This window comes from Bombyx mori, chromosome 4 (genome assembly GCF_030269925.1).
Source record: "Bombyx mori chromosome 4, ASM3026992v2".
NCBI classification, from domain to species: Eukaryota; Metazoa; Arthropoda; class Insecta; order Lepidoptera; family Bombycidae; genus Bombyx; species Bombyx mori.
In genome coordinates, this window is record NC_085110.1 from 10,941,813 (window position 1) to 10,955,431 (window position 13,619).

The 13,619-nt window shown below is 34.8% G+C and overlaps 2 protein-coding genes across 4 annotated transcripts in view; one reads left to right on the forward strand and one right to left on the reverse strand.

Annotated features, from left to right (window-relative positions):
- Nucleotides 1-3,230, reverse strand: part of LOC101744906 (LIM/homeobox protein Lhx3) — a 72,492-nt gene extending 69,262 nt beyond the window's left edge. The window contains exon 1 of one of the 2 annotated variants that reach the window (XM_021351175.3): nt 2,991-3,230. In XM_021351175.3, the coding sequence (XP_021206850.1) occupies nt 2,991-3,141 (151 nt within the window). In that variant the 5' untranslated portion in view covers nt 3,142-3,230. The remainder of the gene's footprint in view (nt 1-2,990) is intronic. The other variant, XM_021351177.3, reaches the window with a different exon arrangement.
- A 546-nt stretch (nt 3,231-3,776) lies between these two features.
- LOC110386039 (uncharacterized) lies at nt 3,777-11,124 on the forward strand. Of its 2 annotated transcripts, none has more exons than XM_038021788.2 (5): nt 3,777-3,990; nt 5,085-7,255; nt 7,338-8,396; nt 8,630-10,191; nt 10,658-11,124. In XM_038021788.2, the coding sequence occupies exons 1-5, from the start codon at nt 3,829-3,831 to the stop codon at nt 10,957-10,959; spliced, it is 5,256 nt and encodes a 1,751-aa protein (XP_037877716.1). In that variant the 5' UTR covers nt 3,777-3,828; the 3' UTR covers nt 10,960-11,124. The 2 variants fall into 2 exon arrangements, with proteins under 2 accessions (XP_037877716.1, XP_062533084.1); XM_062677100.1 differs by lacking the exon at nt 10,658-11,124 and having other exon boundaries at nt 8,630-9,489; nt 9,842-10,049.
- Nucleotides 11,125-13,619: the final 2,495 nt, after the last annotated feature.

Consider the following 13,619-nt stretch of genomic DNA (forward strand, 5'->3'; position numbering starts at 1 on the left):
GACTATTGAGAAACTCCGAAACAGGATTTGTTCAATTTCTTCCCTTCGCCTATTTGATAGCTTTTTATTACCAAATACTACTTTTACAACCAGATCGTTTTCTGTCAAAAGCAATGTTTCATATTGTTCGACTTATAACAAGCAAATAGAAAGTCGTTGGACACCAAACCAAGTTTTTGTAATGCTGTACAAAGCGCTATCTGTAAGTACTACGCTACTCATCGAGATATTATGTACTACATAATCTCGATGACGCTACTAATGTTTTATTTACCGTCATTGGGTCGACGCGGCGACGGCTTCATTCCGCTGTTTGCGTTGCCATATATTTCGGCATTATATAGAGATGATAATAGTGCCTAACCATACGGTCTTGTAACACTATGTCAGTGACAGAATTGAAGGAGTTTCAAAACACACTGATAGTTTAAAAAGTATTCCACATGACCGGAAACTTTCGATTGGACGCGCACACGCCGCCACGTGACCAGTTCCGGTGTTAATGTTTTAATACAATAGGAGACGTCCCCGCAAACTTCCCTTGTTTACTGAAAAAACTTACAATGAAGGGCTCGACTTTTCTCACGTTATAATTTACGGTAATTAAAACGCTTACGTAAAGATGGAAACTAGCCCACTTTGAATGTATTCCACTAGATGCCTATCGCACCAATCTTTTGAAAGACAATCAAAGAAACTGCTTTAGAGACATTTTATTTTCTTTAAACATAACAGGTTCATTGCAACATACCGAAACATAAACACATGATATAATATTTTTTTGTTGAAATTTTAATGAGATATTCCTTTTGTTTCCTTTAATCTCTTTGCAATTTAAATTTATAGCTTGAAGTGTTGTGAGACGGAAAGATGGCTTTTTTCTTTAATCAACCCTACAAAGCCTAAATACACCTAACCTTAAAACTTTTATTAAAACTTTCATTTCAGTAAAACTATTAAGATTTCCAGTACATAAGTGGTTTTATTATTTTACCACATAACATAAATCTTTGGACAGTAAAATATTTAAAAATAAATACTTTGAATAATTCACTAAGTGTTCTATTATCGATATTCCTGCCTGCCGCCTATTAGCTCTTGTCTGATGTTAAAATCAAAAAAACACTGGCGCTCCTGTTTAACTAGTGGAAAGGAGCACTTAACTTGATTATTTGAAGCCGTACGGCGTGCGGGTGTAAACCCTTAGAATGGTGCACAGTGGTGTGACGCGCGTGGCGAACCTTCACCAAAACCATGACACGTGCCGCCCCGGTGCTAATTGTAGCGTGCTACATGAACATCGATGTTACAAAAGGCAAAGTTACGCCTTCGTCCTTATAGAAAAAAGAACAAATACGTTGCGATAAGTCAATATAACAAGAGTTTTTCTTAAGGCCATTTGTTTAGTAAAAACCTATTTCAGAGCTTCAATCGTTTGATTCGAGCAAACGTATTGATTACAAGCGGCCCGCTCCGGCTCCGCTCAGGTCTTTAACAAAAAATTCAACGATATTTGACGTTGTTTTATTTTTTTAAATAAAAGAACACATATTGCGTCATAACTATAATAGTTAGACATATGCTGTCGCGACACTTTTTGTAGATAATAATGTGTTCTACAAAGTAGTAGTACATTATTTTATTCTATCATCAATAGTTTTCGCAGGGCAAGCGATGTAAAGGATATTTTGGAATTTTTTTTTACACCTTAGGCTACATTATTGGAGTTTTAGTAAGGATCCCTACTTTTTTTTCAAAAAAGATTATAGCCTATGTTACTCGGGAATAGTGTAGCTTCCAAACAGTGAAAGAATTTTTCAAATCGGTTCAGTAGTTTCGAAGCGTATTCAATACAAACAAACAAACAAATCTTTCCTCTGTATAATATTAGTATAGATGTTCTATTTGCCTTGAGCCAGTAAGTAGTATTTCAAATACGTTCACTACGGTATAAGGTTATACTAATCCATGAAGTATATTGAGAAAAACAGTATCGTTTGACTGAGTGTATGAAGTTTTTATTCTTGTACCGTTAAAATGAATTGAACCTTCAAAAACGCATTTTGGTGCACGTGATATTGCTAACTCTGAAATAGTAGTTGTCACTTTAAATGAAGAGACTGGTATAGACGCATAGACTGGTGGTAGGACGTATAATGAGTCCGTACGGGTAGTTACCACCACTCTGCCTATTTCTGCCGTGCAGCAGTAATGCGTTTCGGTTTGAAGGGTGGGGCAGCCGTTGTACTGTAAAAACTAAGACCTTAGAACTCATGTATCAAGATGGGTGGCGGCATTTACGTTGTAGATGTCCATGGGCTCCGGTAACCACTTAACATCAGGCGGACCGTGAGCTCGTCCACCTAAATAAGCAATAAAAATAAAAAAAATAAAAAGTGCTTTGTGGAAAGTTTCATTTATTTTGTGGAAATTTGCTCTTGTTATATGACGGCATAACGGATTAAATGGAAAGTGGAAAGCAAAGGAAAGATTTGTTTAATTCAAGCACTTTCGAATCTTCATAGCTTTAGTTTACGACTGGCTAATAACATCTATATTAACGCTAATAAAGTCATCGCGTCTGTAGTTGACGGCTGTCAAAAACGTCATCGACAATGCTTAAAGTTTGTTGAAGTTCCTTGAACTTAAGCTGTCTAAAGATTAACAAAAATGAACTTAGTTAAAACCTCTTTTAAGGTTTAGTCTCGTGTTATTCGTCATGTCTAGGGCCACGTAACTTGTTCGAAACGTCCGGAATAATAAAAAGACAATAAGAAATGCGAGATTAAATCATATAAGCTATTTTATTATGTTTGCGACTCGTGAAAACCTAAGAAAATAATAATATGTACCCCTAGTTTAGGCTTGGCACATAGCTTTTTTAGTTTTTCACATAGCAGACATGCTGTTTTGTATACCGTATTTGTTTTTTTTTAATTTGAAAAGTTGTAATTTATTATATTTATTTAAAGCGTAATACGAATTATCACCTTCGAGTGCCTTATTTCTTGCTAACAACGCCAGTAACACATCAGGGGGTGGCGGGTCGAGCTGATGTATAGTGTCAAGTGCTCCTGCATCCATAGGTCCTTCGCGTCGCTGTTCACATTCAGTCATAACATCACCAAATGCATTTTCCATGGCACCACCAGATTCGTAAAACACACTGTACACATTCAATGTTAACTCCAGCGTTTTTTAACATCCCGCACTAAAAATATAAATACTGTTTCATTCCGAAAATCTGCACATAGTTACCGAGGATCGCAGTACCCTAAACGGGTGAAGCGAGCGTCGCGGCGTTCCTGAAAGCTGAGCCCACGTGGCGGTACCGCCCACGCCCGCCCCTCGGCGCCCAACTCTCGCCGCGCGCCGCCCTCCTGCCTTCCATTGAGAAGTCATTTTTTACCCCCCTAAATCTGATAAACCCCGGCGCTCGCGGGGCGGCGCGGTGACGACGAGCGGGGCTCCCCCGCCCCGAACTAATTTACCAGAGTCGTACGACACACCCCGGGTACTTACATCCATCTACAATATTACTCCAGCAGGTTATCCCGTTCGCAAGGGTATTTCGTTCCTAGGCATCTAACAAAAAAGATAATTAAGGAGTAACTTAGCTTTGTTAAATAGATTATCCTTAGATTTAAACTTCTTTTTTGTACTTATAGACTACGTTATTTTAATTTTTATATAGGATTTGTTTATTTGTCAAGCATAGAGTTAAAGAAAAAAAAGCGATTAACTTCTTGATGTTATTAAGCATCCGCCAAAATATACGTCATTGTCAGACAATGACAACCAGCAAAAAAGTAGTTATTTTTTATTACCATGCAATGTACTAGATTTAACCCAGACAACATTTTTCAACGATTTGAGGTCATCGAATTTCCTATTTGTTTTGTTGGATTATCGATGACAAAAATTCTAAATGTTGGAGTAGATTTAAACAGTTGTGCTTATATTAAAACTAAGCACGAAGGTCGCTTAGTGGTATAGTAGTTATTCTATATTTATTAATAGTCAATAATCATTCGCATGGCAATAGTATGTACTACTCAATAAATGGTAACATTACCACCCTTTTAGAAGTAAAAGAATGAATAAACCCATGTCCAATCGATAACAAGCTAAGACTTTAGCAGTAATGCGTTTCGGTTTGAAGGGTGGGGCAGCCGTTGTAACTATACTTGAGACCTTAGAACTTGTATCTCAAGGTGGGTGGCGCATTTACGTTGTGGATGTCTATGGGCTCCAGTAACCACTTAACACCAGGTGGGCTGTGAGCTCGTCCACCCATCTAAACAATAAAAAAAAAAAAGTTGCACAGAATGCATTTATTAATGCTGGGACGTAAGATAGAAATCTCAATTGCACAGCGATAAGGATAGGATAGCTATCCTTCATTCATCTCGCAAGGAACTAGAGATTACCTTGCGATAAGCAGAATTGTGGTATCTTATAGCACGAGCTTAAAGTTCTACTACTACTTTATTTCCCCGGTCCCTAATCGGAAGTGATTACCTTTAAGACCGATGCAACCAATACCAGTGCAATGGAAACTTTATCCTCATGTGTCGAGGTGCATTTTATTTTTAAGTACAAAGGCTATCTTCAATTCGACCGCTAAGCTTTTTGCCCATCAACGCAAATAAACAATGTCTAAACTCTGTATAAATTAAATAAACTACAACAGAATGATGAATAGGTACATTATAGTTTTGTTGTTATACTGTTTTGTATACTGCGATATCATCATCATCATCATCATTCTTTCCTATTACCTTTTGCTGGGGTCCTACACCCCAAATCAAATTTTATATATATACTGCGATGTATACATATAAAATGGTATACAACCTAAAAACACTTGTCTACAATAGACTCTAAATAAGTAAATAGTTAAATATAAAATAATTAAACTTCATTAATCATTCATAATAACAAGGCAAAAAAAAATGTATATTATTATACATATAGAAAATATTTTAATAATAGAATATATTTTTATTTATTAACAATATGTTCTATGAAAAATAACAACGAAATCGTAAAAATGTAGTCAAGAACAAATTTTCTATTTCTAGAGATTTGAAGATGCTCGGAACGTATCAGCACCGCATAGAACATTTAGTATCACCCAGATAGACAGCCAAAGCCTTAAAATAAATTTTGCACCAAGAAACGAATCAATATCAAAAATCAAACAAATAAACGATACTGATAACAGGTTTGTGATTGACCTACACCTGATTCGTACCGACGGAATACAGTGTTGTCTAGAAGAAGAACATTCTGAAATAGGGAGATATTACATAAGTGGACAATATGAACATTGCAAAATTACTCATTACCCAGATACAATTGAATTTGGTGAATTATTTATAAATACGTCTACAAAGAAATGTATACAGTTGAAGAATGAATGCACTGTACTAACAGTCATGATAAAATACAAGAAAATTGTTGGTTTTGAAGTTACACCAGAATGCATTTCAATACCACCTAATTGTTCTAGGAAGTTATATGTTATCGCGAAACCATCAAGTATGAACGTTTCCAATACTATAACTTTTTACGTAACCAACCCATTAGATAGCAATGCAACTAAGCAGAAAGATAGCATTTCATTACAATCAACAGACCTTGAATTTCAAAATTATATTATATATGAAATACCATGCAAGCTAAGAGTCAAATTTCCTAAAAACACAAAACATGTAAGTGTAACGTCATTACACAACTTGTACGAACAAGATAAAAAGTATACCTACGTTGGTAAAGAAATTGAAATACATAATTTGAGACAAAAAATAGCATTCGATCACTTACAAGACTGTAAACAATCACGCTTTACAAAGAAAACACTTGAGAAAACAATCATTGGCAAACAAAGATGTTCATATGAGGACCTTTTGAGCTGTAAGAAAGTGGGTAATTTTTGTATTGAAAATAAGAGAGCAATGACCACGTTTGATGTCTTTAATATTGTCATTACCCCAAATTGCATTGATTTTGGGAGAGTTGGCCTAATGACTTATGGAGAACAGGAAATTTACATAAAAAATAATACTAAAGATGATGTTATCATTACCTTACTTGAAGATGAGAGGATATTTTACACAGATAGTAAACTAAAAACTTTTAACGTAAAAGTGAAATCATCGTCGCTAAGTAATATAAAATTATTATGCCTAGGGTACATTGAAGGGAATAATACGAGCATATTTGAGTATATAATAAATGAAAAATTCTATAGAAAACATCAGTATCGTTTGCAAGTTGGAAACCCAACATTAATGATAGAAGACAGAAACTTAAAGTTCGGGATGACAGGAACAGAAATTTTTGTAACTTCAGTTCCAGTTAAAATTCTTAATAATTTTAATCTACCAGTGAATTTTAATTGGAACGATTTGCCTCCAGAAATACCGTTTGAAATTACTCCTAAAAACGGCTTTATTCCTAAGCATAGTTGTAGAATTTGCGACATAATGTACGTCTGCAGACCTTCCAAATCGAAAATACATGAAGTCGATTTTATATCGAGTGGCAGTACTGAGAAAATTATACCCCTGGAACTGAATATACTCACTCGAAAACTTTCAATAAAATTTTTGCAATCCTTTGTACTTTTTAAAGATATTCCACTAAATTTAGAACGAAAAGAAGTGGTAAAACTCGAAAACTCTTCTAGAGAAATTGCATATTTTCACATTGTTGAACCATTAATTCCTGGCCTAAGTATTGAACCTATGAGTGGAATAATTAGACCAAAAATGATAATGACTTTCGAAATAATTGTAAAAATTCCTTGCATTATGGAGTTTTCTTTAGATATCAATGTGAAAATTAATAATAAAGAAAACGTTTATTTACCTATAACCGGAAACGTAGTTGAACCAAAACTAGTAATACATCCTAAGAGTATCTGTATGACAAGAGTGCCATCTTATACTATAACATACGTACCAGTGACTTTTCAGAATTTGAGTCCTGCCAAATGTTCGATTGAAGTTTTGGGAACCGAAGATGATAACATGTTTGATATATATACTACTCACGGAAATGAAAAAGAAATTGTCTCAAAATTTGACGTTCAAGAAGGACAAACAAAAACTGTTTACGTTAAAGTATATGATGTTTATCGTAGAGAATATGATATTTTTTTACCTTTTCGAATAAATGAATTACTCGGTCCCCCAGTTCTGAACTCTTTATCAACAGAACTTCAATATTACACAAAGCAATATGAAAAGTAAGTATCTAAGGATTTAAGTACTCTGTAGAATTTGAAGTTTTGCATTATTTAATTATTTTTGATATTTTTCTTCAAACAGATGCTACGAAAACAACCCCAGAGTTAAATTAAAGTCTGTCAATAAAGACATTACTTATTGTCGGATAACAGGAGTAATAACAGTACCTTGGATTGTATTCTCTGTAGACAAATTTGAAATTGATTTTGATCCTCATGGAAACAATACGTTAGAGTTTTCGCTAACTAATGTTTCCAAGTATTATTTATACATTTCCATATTAACAACAAAATTAAATCCTAACTTCACATTACATCTTTGCACAGAAGATGCAGAGGCGTTAACTAATGAAACTTCTATCAAATTCGAATTAGATCGAGATACAAAAGTTGACTTTTTAGTAAAATTTCACCCTAAAGGTCATGGAAAATTTGTTGCGACTGCTTTGCTATTCCTAGACAAGCAAATGACAATACCGTACTATAACTTAACTTTTGTCGGGAAACGACAAATTCCCGCATTTTATGCTGACACTAATAGAATAGTACTTCCACCTATTTATGTGGGTACCGAAATCATTCGAATAATCCGATTAAAATTAGAAGCTGAAACAGATATGGAATCATTTACATGTGTTTCAAAAGAGGAGCTCAATCTAAAAGTGTCATTTATCGATCATGTTATAGAATTACTTAATGAAGAAAAGCATACTGTGGTAACAGTCGAAATAAAAATACTTTGTCAAGCACCATATACACGTAACTTAACTCTGAATTTTAATCATGTTTGTGGCTCTGTATGCGATGTTGAAGTCAGCTTTTGTTTCACGTACTGTCCAATAACCTTACACGCAAACACGTATGTACAAATTGAAGACAATCCATATCCTTATTTCCCTCAAAAATGTCAATCAAATCTTTATGAATATATGGAGGCTTGTACAAGTTTTCTGGAAACATGGATGTTTCAACAAGGATTTCGAAGAGAATTGTATCCAGTAATTCCCAATACATTCCATGCTATTTCATCTACATTAACATCACAGTCTGGAGGAGTGAAGGTGAAAGGGATCAACGTTTCATACCTTAATTTTATGAGAAGAATTGCCAGTCCACTCATGAAACACATTAGGAAAATTTCGTAAGTTTAAAAAATATTGTTAGTTCCTAACTGTAACCTATTATAATTTTTTCTCTTTCTTAAAATAAGCTATTCTGATTTCCACGTCGTTTTTGTATTACACATCTAATTTGCCCAAAAATGTATTCTGAGCGTTAATTATTAAAATTAGCTTCAGTCAGTTTTACTTCAGTTTTACTTGCTAAGTTGTTGTCATCTTACTTTTTTATCTTTCTTTCTACTATTTATTACAGAGTTCAAGGTGTGGACGAAAATTTTAAAAACGTGAAAGAGATACATGACACTTACAAAGAAATCATTAATTTACTTCGTTCTCGGGGTGCTAATTTGTGGGTGTTGCAAGCTAGATTCCTTTTAAGTTACGAACAATTTGTGGCATATTCAGAAAATGTGACTTCAAAATGTAATGCCGACATAGTTTTAACACAAGAACTATTATCCGATTTTAATTTATATAATAGATTAAACAAACAGAGCTGGTTAGATTTAATTTTACAGAGTTATAAAGTTTTTATTCTCGACAGTTGCTTTTTCGAATGTGTCTGTGTCAGTTCTCAGTCCAGAGATATAGTCAAAATAGTGATCGATTGGTATAACGAACAAATAGCATCACAACAAAAGAATTTAATTCCTGGAAGAAAGAAGCCAACTAAAATCATTACAAATATCACAACTGATTTATCTGACGGCATTGCAATAGCTTCAGCTATCTTGAATAATTGTCCATTTCTAAAAGAGCATTTTTCGTTTTTTTGTGATGTTGACGAGGAAAGTCAGGGTGGAGATATAATACACAATGCATGTATTATTATAGACGCTATGAATCAATTGAGACTATATTTTCCACTTTGCAGTAAAGATCTCGAGAGTCCTAATTTCTTGCAAATGCTATTTTTATCGATTCACCTTTACGTAGCTTTGCCTATGCTAAAACCTAAAGATACAGTTCAATTTAAGCCGCCTCTTCTGCGAAGCTCAACAAGACAAGTGACTATTAGCTCGACAAACCAAGAGACACTAATATTCAGTTACAATATTTTAAATGCTAAAAGAAGCAATTTTACTGTAGAAAAATCAGCTTCTAATGATAATGGTAAGAAAATTTTTTTAAATGTCAAATATACGGCATATTTCGTTGAAGAAGAAGATTGTCTACTTCTAATTCATGGTTATAACAAAACTAGAATTTTTGACACATACATTGTCTTTGAGTTAAAGGGAAAAGTTGGTGTTTTAAATCCATTGAGGAAATGTAAGGTTACCGGTCCTCTCTATAGGCCTAATAAAGTAGACATATTAGTATCATCACCATTCGCATCAACGGCAAGTTTCAAAATTTATATAACGGACGACGAACCAGCAATACCCGTTAATTTTGAACCAAAAAGTAAGGATCGATTCTGCGTGCGGCGTCTTAACATAATCGATGATGAAATCGTTTTGAGCGGAATACCAAAAGAAAACAGTCAAGAAACACAAGAACATAAACTATTTTTACAACTAATATGCCTGAACACGCAAGCTGGGAATTCATGGATTTGGTTTCGAAGCGATGTTGGCGAGTTCTTTATAAAAGTAACAACGCAGCCGCGTTGGGATTTACCTTTGGATATGCTTCAAGCTAAAGTACAAAATTGGCCTTTGGACCCTTGTAGCTGCGGCGAAGCTTGCGAATGCTATAGAACTACAGTGTTAACTGTACCTCATAGAAATGAATTAATGACAAAAGCTTTACGACACGCTTTACTCGAAAACGCTACTGACAACATGATGCATGTTTTCGATCGTCTAATCGGTAATTATTTTACTCACATTACGTAACTTTGATTAGCTATTTGATAGGTATCGCCCATTAATGGAAATCTTGGGTACACACAAAGCGCCCGCGAACAGGGTACCTGTTATTTCATGAATCTACATTAAATAGTTTATATTTTATTTTATTTTTGCTATTAAGTTAATGCTAATCTTATCTATATACTAATATAAAAAGGAAAGATTTGTTTGTTTGTTTGTATTGAATAGGCTCCGAAACTACGGAACCGATTTGAAAAATTCTTTCACTGTTGGAAAGCTACACTATCGCCGGGTGTCATAGACTATATTTATTATATTTTCTAAAAAAAAATCTTTACGTCGCGTCCGCTACTACCCAAGCGAAGCCGGGGCGGGCCGCTAGTAATATAATAATTTAAATTTTATATTTAATTTATAATAGCCTGAATCATGAGAAACATATATAGTGTATCTTATTGTTTTAGAAACGGTAACAGGCAAAATTGTGTTGGGCATGCTTCTAGCAGAAGGCGGGACGAACATTACAGAAGTCAAACATATCCTGCGAAGTGAGACGACGTATCGTGTGACATCGCGCACACTCAAAACTCGCCTGGAACACCTAAAACTAACAATACACTCTAATTTTCAATCGCCTTTGCCGATCACTATACCTTCAAACGACAAATCAGAAAGGTATTCCATAACGTTAATATCGGATTGCGGTATGGATATACGCACCTACAGGATTCTTTTGATTGAGAATCAGGAAGGAATTTCATATTGAACGATTTAAGATTTATTATTTCTTTTAAAAACGTTTTTTTTTTTCTTATGAAATTGTCTTATTACACAATTTTAAAAAAATCAACTTTTACTTACAATGAATTACAACCCGTACGTAAACTATAATTCCAATTTATATATTTAATAAATTATTGTTTTTCTTTAACGAGCGTTTTGTTCAATCCCACATTGTGGTGTGATTTAAATTATTCGATACCTTACCCTAGGATGTTTGCACAACGGAAATGAATTGTGACAATGACGTCGCTTGAGCCTCGGACTACGAACGATCCGGAGACATCCGTGTCGTTACCGCAGCGCCTCGCCTGCCGCCTTGACCGAGCCGCTCAACCGCATCAACCGGCCAATAACCGATTGACCGTCCATCTCATCACGATGCCAGTAACAAGAAAAATCACACACACCATATGAGTGCTGATAATCATGTTGATGATAGAGGGTACACAGTCAGATAAAATGTACAGAAACGTGTAGTGATTGTGTTCGACTTTTACTTAATTTATTGGCATAGATGAGTACTATTCAATCTCACGACCCACTTTTTAATAATAAAGCTTAGGGATTCCACAATTTGAATCGGTACTACCTTAAGGAACAAGGTCGAAGTCAATCACTTCTGAATAACCCACAGCCCTTCAAACCGAAACGCATGATTGGTTTACAACAGAGACAGCTACAACACAGGTACTACTACTAACCAGCGCCAGTGTCGGATTTGATTTGGGAATAGCGGCTGCGTGTGCACGTAGAACTTGTTAATATGCCGCGTTTTGTATAACTTTTTTTATAGTCATTATTTTTATTACGTATTTTATTAATCTGTAGCAAATTTAAAAATGTATTATTAGAAACACGAAACCTTAATTAAAATAATATTTATGAGCTAATTGAATTTTCTGTTTTTGTTTTAATAATGAGAGAAAGACTAGAAAGGTCCGTCGTACAGTTGACGACAGATTTAGTCTAGAATTTTTCAGGATCAGGCGTAATGTTTGGCTTTAAGGGCCTTTTAAAATTTAGTGTCTTTTTAAAGATGTCACTTTTAAGTGTTGGCGGTTTAGGCCAACAACTCACACGCCCAGGAACTTAAGGTCTTGTTCTGGATTTTCCAACTACCCATGCAGGTTGTAGGCCCTACTTGGCATAGATCCAGTAGGTACCAAAAGAAATCGGGGTGATATAATCTTGCCTCCTGATTACCAAATAGGCACAAAGCATATTTGTCATGTATTTTATATAAATATATAAAAATACTTTATATAACAAATTATATTTGAATTTACATACCTCAATTTTTTTCTTAGATAATAATTCTTACTTTGTTGTGCTTGTCCAGAAATTGTCTTTTAGCGATGAGGTCCACTTTTTGAACATTTGTATTATTTCTTTAATATTAATTTTTCATTAATTAGGCGTGCAGCGATTTTATTATTATGTATCTTAAACTCTAGAATTTACTAACACTGATCATTTGAAAATATTTCATAAATAAAGAAAAAATTAAATGAACAAAAAAAATATTAGCAACCTTAATATTGTATTGCTACCAAAACGATCAAATGCAAACACGGAAACTGTAATGGTATAGTTAATATAAATTGAATCAGACTACAATTATATTAAATAATAAAGACAAATTGTCATATTGTAGTAACTGTCGCAATAAAACAGATAATTTCAAACATTAACGAAGCGTATAAACGGATTGAAGCTTTTTGTACTAGAAGAGTTCATACTAGTATTAACTTGTTATCTATCTGTGAGCTGATGTTTCAGTCTGAAGCGCATGGCTTCTTTGAGGCAGAAATAAGCAGAATGGTTTTACCCACTGATGTACTAGTTCCCAGCATGCCATCGATTATAGACTATTATAGATTTTTGACATAATAACATCCTTCTTCAAGTGAGGCTTGTCGAGAGTAGGTACTTAACGATAAGCAGCGGCTTGGCTCTGCCCCTGGCATTACTGACGTCCATGAACGACGGTAACCACTCACCATTAGATGGGCCGTATGTATTGACAGTGCGTTTCCAGAGGTCTTTTTGCCACGTAACATCCGGCTATGGAATGAGCTCCCCTCTACGGTGTTTCCCGAGCGTTATAACATGTCCTTCTTCAAAAGAGGCTTGTGGAGAGTATTAAACGGTATGCAGCGGCTTGGGTGTGCCCCTGGCATTGCTGAAGTCCATGGGCGACGGTAACCACTCACCATCAGGTGGGCCGTATGCTCGTATGCTTACAAGGGCAATAAAAAAAAAGGTCGTCCGCCTAAAGAGAAATAAAAAATACTAAAACTTTTAAATCGCCTTGTCAGCCTGGCTTTTAATGACCCAATTCTTTCACGGATGTCAGGTTCGATTCCCGGTCAGAGACGATGTTGTTGTTAAAGGTATTTTGTTTTTCGGATCTGGTTGTACTTGTTTTTGTCTCATATGTGTGTTTCCACTATTTACAGAGTAGAAAATCTTAACTTAGAGTCGTTCAATTACGATTTCTTACCATAAATTGACCTCATACAACTGACTGATATCGATAATTTACCAGCTTCTATATAAAATATAATATCGATTATATTTAATTTTTATCTGGTTTGACTACGTTTTTATGAATTTCCGCTTATGCACTTTTACATTCATAGA

Bases quoted from the DNA above. Each gene is read 5' to 3' on its own strand.
- LOC110386039 (XM_038021788.2), top strand. From the start codon at position 3,829: ATGCAATGTACTAGATTTAACCCAGACAACATTTTTCAACGATTTGAG. The intron at 3,991-5,084 runs GTATAGTAGTTA...TTCTATTTCTAG, and splicing joins AGCACGAAGGTCGCTTAGTG to AGATTTGAAGATGCTCGGAA. The intron at 7,256-7,337 runs GTAAGTATCTAA...TTCTTCAAACAG, and splicing joins TACACAAAGCAATATGAAAA to ATGCTACGAAAACAACCCCA.